This window comes from Cariama cristata, unplaced genomic scaffold, assembly GCF_000690535.1.
Source record: "Cariama cristata isolate BGI_N322 unplaced genomic scaffold, ASM69053v1 scaffold17546, whole genome shotgun sequence".
In the NCBI taxonomy this organism is placed as follows: domain Eukaryota; kingdom Metazoa; phylum Chordata; class Aves; order Cariamiformes; family Cariamidae; genus Cariama; species Cariama cristata.
In genome coordinates, this window is record NW_009622857.1 from 24029 (window position 1) to 29505 (window position 5477).

The 5477-nt window shown below is 59.9% G+C and overlaps 1 protein-coding gene across 1 annotated transcript in view; it reads left to right on the forward strand.

Annotated features, from left to right (window-relative positions):
• Positions 1–5477, forward strand: part of ABCA2 (ATP-binding cassette, sub-family A (ABC1), member 2) — a gene marked incomplete at its 5' end in the record, with an annotated part of 25018 nt that overhangs the window by 15936 nt on the left and 3605 nt on the right. Inside the window, 12 exon segments of the mRNA XM_009702515.1 lie at positions 86–188; positions 572–900; positions 1440–1653; positions 1812–1917; positions 2270–2381; positions 2814–2874; positions 3137–3311; positions 3397–3512; positions 3775–3922; positions 4147–4270; positions 5069–5201; positions 5396–5476. Coding sequence (XP_009700817.1) covers positions 86–188; positions 572–900; positions 1440–1653; positions 1812–1917; positions 2270–2381; positions 2814–2874; positions 3137–3311; positions 3397–3512; positions 3775–3922; positions 4147–4270; positions 5069–5201; positions 5396–5476 — 1702 coding nt within the window.

Consider the following 5477-nt stretch of genomic DNA (forward strand, 5'->3'; position numbering starts at 1 on the left):
GGACAAGGCTTGCGGGTGCTTGGCCAGTCTGCCTGTGCGTGGCGGTGCTGCGGATGCGAGCGGGTTCCTGTCCTTGTCCCCACAGGTGACCTGCCACCCCTCATCCTCTCGCCATCACAGTACCACAACTATACCCAGCCCAAGGGCAACTTCATTCCTTATGCCAATGAGGAGCGGCGTGAGTACCGGTGAGAGCTGCTGCTCGCTGGTGACCAGTGTCCTGTGCCCTGTCCTCGTCCCCATCCCTGTCTCCATCCCTGGGACTGCGATGGGGGGCAGCAGGGAGGGTGGCCCACAGTGAGGCTGATGCCAGGGTTGGCTCAGGCTTGGAGCAGAGCCCAGTCGGTGCCACTTCCACTTGCAGAAAGCAGCCTCCATCCTCCCCAAGATGTCTCTGAGAGAGGTGCCAGCCCTGACGCTGGCTGTGATTGGCAGCTCAGCTCATGCCATGCATGGGCTGTGTGTGCCCATTCAGCCATGCCTATTCATCCATAATAAGGACCAAGGCCTTGGTGATGAGACCCATGGCTCCTGCTCCTTGCTCCTCTTCATCCTGCTCCTCTCCCTGCAGCATCAGGCTGTCTCCCGATGCCAGCCCCCAGCAGCTGGTGAACACCTTCCACTTTCCCTCCGGCGTGGGGGCCACCTGCGTGCTCAAGATGGCCTTCAACAACACACTAGACCAGCCCATGCAGACCCTCAACCTCAACAGCAACGAGTCCAAGATGCTGGCAGCCAAGTATTTTGACGCCATGTGCATCGACTCCTTCACCCAGGGCCTGCCGCTCTCCAATTTTGTGCCGCCACCTCCATCCCCGGCTCCCTCCGACTATCCCATCTCAGTGGATGAGGACCTGCTCCGTGCCTGGAACTCCACAACCTTCTCCTCTGCTGTCAAAGGTATCACCTGCTCTTGGTGCTCGAGTATGTCCGGGCCTGGGATTCATCTCCAGCAGGGAGATGACCTATCTCCCCCACATAAGCAGCTCCAGGGACCCCTGGAACTGCCTATCAGTTTGACCTGGCCACAGCAGAGCATCACATCGCTGGGCTGAACTTCTGGCTCAGAGCCAGAGCTGGCCCTGGAGCACTGCTCCCCGTTCAACCCTGGCAGTGCTGGTGGAGCTCCCTGGGATGGTGACACCATCAAGAGCTCTGTGGCCAACCTTGCGTCACCCTCGCTGGGCCATGGTCCCCAGCTATTGCCTTCTCTAGCCAAACTTCATAGCCACTTTCTGAACCGTTTCTGTCCCCCTGAAGTTTTTCCCCACGTCCATCTCTTGGTCCTTCTTGGTCACCAGGACACCAAAGCCCTCTTGCAGACTGGGCTCTGGCCGTGGGGCAGGCTCTCTCCTCGGCTCAGCCTCTCACCCCGATGTTGTCCCAGGCGGCCAGGGCAGGCAGAAACCTGGCTGTGAGCCACCCTCTCTGCTCCTCAGAGACCGTGACCTCGACCCCTGCCCTGCCCCGCATTGTCCACGAGCCCATCAAGTGCACGTGCTCCATGCAGGGGACCGGCTTCTCCTGTCCCAGCGGTGTGGGGGGCCACCCCCCACAGATGAAGGTGGTGACAGGGGACATCCTGGCAGACATCACAGGTCGCAATGTCTCCGAGTATCTGCTCTACACCTCGGACCGCTTCCGACTGCACAGGCAAGAGGGAAGGCTGGGAGGGTCTGCCCTGTGCCATGGAGCAGGGGTGGGGGGACTTGGGGACACCTGCTCAGGGTGCTGACTGGAGCCAGGAGCATGGCTCTGCTCCTGGGGGGGGGATGGTAGTCACAGCTTCTCAGCGGTGCCTTGTCCCACAGGTATGGGGCACTTACCTTTGGCAACGTCCAGAAATCCATCCCGGCCTCCTTCGGTGCCAGGGCTCCTGCCACAGTGCGCAAGATCGCTGTCCGGAGAACGGCCCAGGTGGGACCACGCTGCACTTCATGGCAGCTGGGAGATGGGTTGGCAGGGGCAGCCATGGCACGGGTGGGGAGGAGAAGGGGCAGGCAGCACTGCCCTCATGGCAGGGACCTCTCGCCCACTGCTCTGCAGCAGTGCTCTCCACCAAGGAATCTGGTGGGGCTCTTGCCCCATGGGACGCTTTGCGGCTCCCACCCCAGTGGGTCTGGCCCAGCGTGGTCAGCAGTGACCTGCTCCCCCCAGAGCCATGGGCACGGGAAGCCTGCCCTGTGGTTGTCCCATCCCATCCCTCCCTTCCAGTACGTCTGCCATGGTCCCAGCTTTCTTGCCACCTCCCACCACCCTTCTCCTCCAGGTCTTCTACAACAACAAGGGCTACCACAGCATGCCCACCTACCTCAATGCTCTCAACAACGCCATCCTGCGAGCCAACTTACCCAAGAGCAAAGGCAACCCTGCTGCCTACGGTGAGAACCTGGAGGTGTTTAAGGGTAGAAGCATGTCAGGAACAGCTTTAGGGCGTGGTCCAACCAGGTTCTAAAGTGCAATGTCCCCCCTTGGACCAAGCAGGCTAGTGCCCAGCTGGGGCAGGGGAGGTCACACACCTTGGCTGTGAGGTCTGGGCAGATCTCTCTGAGATCTGGGTTGGGGCAGAACGTCCCAAAGTGCTGCCTGAAGGCACCTGGGCTTGCGATGTATCCGAGGATGCTCTGTGCCAGCCGGTGAGGGAGGGCTTGGCCTTGAGGTGCTTGGTTGCTTCAGACAGCTCAGCTCCTGCCGAGGTGCAGGGAGGAAACCTGTCCTTCTGCTCAGAGCCAGGACCAGGCAGGCTGGGAGCAAGATTTTCTGTACTGAGCCAGCTTTGACACTCCTGTGTTTCTTCTTGGGCCTTCCTGCAGGCATCACGGTCACCAACCACCCCATGAACAAGACGAGTGCCAGCCTGTCCCTGGATTACCTGTAGGTGCAGGGAGTGGGTTTCAGGGGGGCTAGGCATCCCGTGGGAAGGGAGGGAGCTCCTCACCGCAGTTTGCAGGGGAACGCGGAGGTTTCTGCCCTGCAGGCTGCGTGGTGGGGGACCGGGTGACTGCGACGTGGGGGTCTCTGTGCCATGCCCTGCCCTGCCCTGTGCACAGCGACTGTCCCACATGGGGGTGGGTGGCCCTTCCCTGGGCAACTGAGGGTGATGGGGTCCCTGCTTTCCTCCTTGTTCCCTATGCAGCCTGCAAGGCACGGATGTGGTGATTGCCATCTTCATCATTGTGGCCATGTCCTTCGTACCAGCCAGCTTTGTGGTGTTCCTGGTGGCCGAGAAGGCCACCAAGGCCAAACACCTGCAGTTCGTGAGCGGCTGCGACCCTGTCATCTACTGGTTGGCCAACTACGTGTGGGACATGGTGAGCAGGGCCCAGGGCCCCACCGGCCGAGCTCCCAGGGCTGTACGGGTGGGTGGGCAGTCACAGAAGTTTCTGTCTTCTCCAGCTGAACTACCTGGTGCCGGCCACATGCTGCATCATCATCCTGTTTGTGTTTGACCTTCCGGCGTACACCTCTCCCACCAACTTCCCCGCTGTCCTCTCCCTCTTCCTGCTCTATGGGTACGTTGCTCAGAGGGGTGGTCAGGACGCACTGGTGGGTCCCTCCAGTTTGCACTGTGGTTACATGGGCAGGATCTGGCCTCGGGACTGCTCATCTGGTTGATGTTCTGCAGCTCCTGTAGCTTATGGGCTACAAGGACTCGGGTGGGAGAGCCTGAGGAGGACAGGGCTGGGAGATGGGTGATCCCAGGGCTCGATGGTTGGCACTGCCCAGTCCCTCTCCTGCCACGCTGACATGCACTCCTGCTGCTCGCCTTCCCAGCTGGTCCATCACCCCCATCATGTACCCTGCCTCCTTCTGGTTCGAGGTGCCCAGCTCTGCCTACGTCTTCCTCATCGTCATCAACCTCTTCATCGGCATCACGGCCACCGTTGCCACGTTCCTGCTGCAGCTCTTTGAGCACGACAAGGTATGGGATTCATAGCTTTACCTGGGGCCACCAGGAAGGGAGAAGCTGCCATCGGGTCGTGGGACAGCTCAGGCTGGGCGAGACCCCAGGAGGTCTCTGCACGAAGCTCCTGCATCCAGCAGGGTCAGCTGTGAGACCTGACTGGCCTCTGTCTTGATGGGGAACCTGATCCCAGTCCTCAGGGGTCTTTCTGATGGTTGTGTCCTCTCTGCCCATCCCCACAGGATCTGAAGGTGGTGAACAGCTACCTGAAGAGCTGCTTCCTTGTATTCCCTAACTACAACCTGGGCCATGGCTTGATGGAGATGGCCTACAACGAGTACATCAACGAATACTATGCCAAGATCGGTATGGCCTCTCGTTCCCTCCCTCCCTTGCTCCAGGGCATGTGGGCCTGGGTGGGACCACAGTGCTGGCACATCCCCTCCACCTGCCCTGCGGAAAAAAACAGGGGATGTGAACTAGACTGGGATGCAGGAAGAGACACGGTTAAGGGTCAGCTGTGGCATGGTGCTGAAAAAGGTTCCTTGGGCCATCCCGAATAGCAGCACCATGGGGAGAGGAGGTTGTGAGCCCTGGCAGAGTTGTACGTTTCTGCTGCTCTTGCCAACTGCCTGTGGTGGAACTGTGGTGGGCCATGTTGGGCCGTGGTGGAGCTGTGGTGGGCCATGGTGGGGCCATGCTGTGATATGAGGGATGGGGACTGCAAGGGCTCTTTCCTTCCAGATGTGGTTTCATGCTTGCAGGGCTGCACTGCCCAGCCAAAATGAGCCTTTTGCTACTCACAGCTTCAGCTTGGTCTCAAAAAACTCTTGCTGCTCTCTGCTTTTCAGGCAGCTTCCATCTATAACCCAGGTGCTACTGGCATCATGAGGGGCAATTTTGGGGCAGGATCTGACAAATCCATGCAATACCCACCTTCAGTTGGGTTCATTCATCCTACTGAGGTTGAAAAGTTGAAAGATGATTTCAACAGCACACACGCTGTGAATGGAGAGCCTTGTTGTGACCAGCCCAGGCGGCTGCGGCAGGGGAGGGGACGCGGGAGCAGGGCAGTGTCATTGTCACAGGCCAGCTCAAACATACGACCAAGTTGTCCCCATGGGAAGATGTCCCCAGCCACTCTCTCCTCTTCCTCCCACTCAGGGCAGTTCGATAAAATGAAATCGCCTTTCGAATGGGACATTGTGACGCGGGGGCTCGTTGCCATGACAATTGAAGGCTTCGTCGGCTTCTTCATCACCATCATGTGCCAGTACAACTTCTTCCGGAAGCCCCAGTGAGTGCAACTGGGGAATGGGGGGCAGGCTAGCGGGGGGCTGGCTGTGGGGAAAAGCTTTGCCATCAGGACCCCTTAGCTCAAGGCTCCCCCTCCGGTGGGTGCAAGCTGGGGAGCTGCCCATCCCTGGCAGGGATGCGGGCAGGTGACTCCCGTGCCTTCATCCCCACTGTGTCCCGTGCACCCTCCCGCAGGCGACTGCCCGTCTCCACCAAACCCATCGAGGATGACATCGATGTGGCCAATGAGCGGCACCGTGTCCTGCGCGGTGACGCC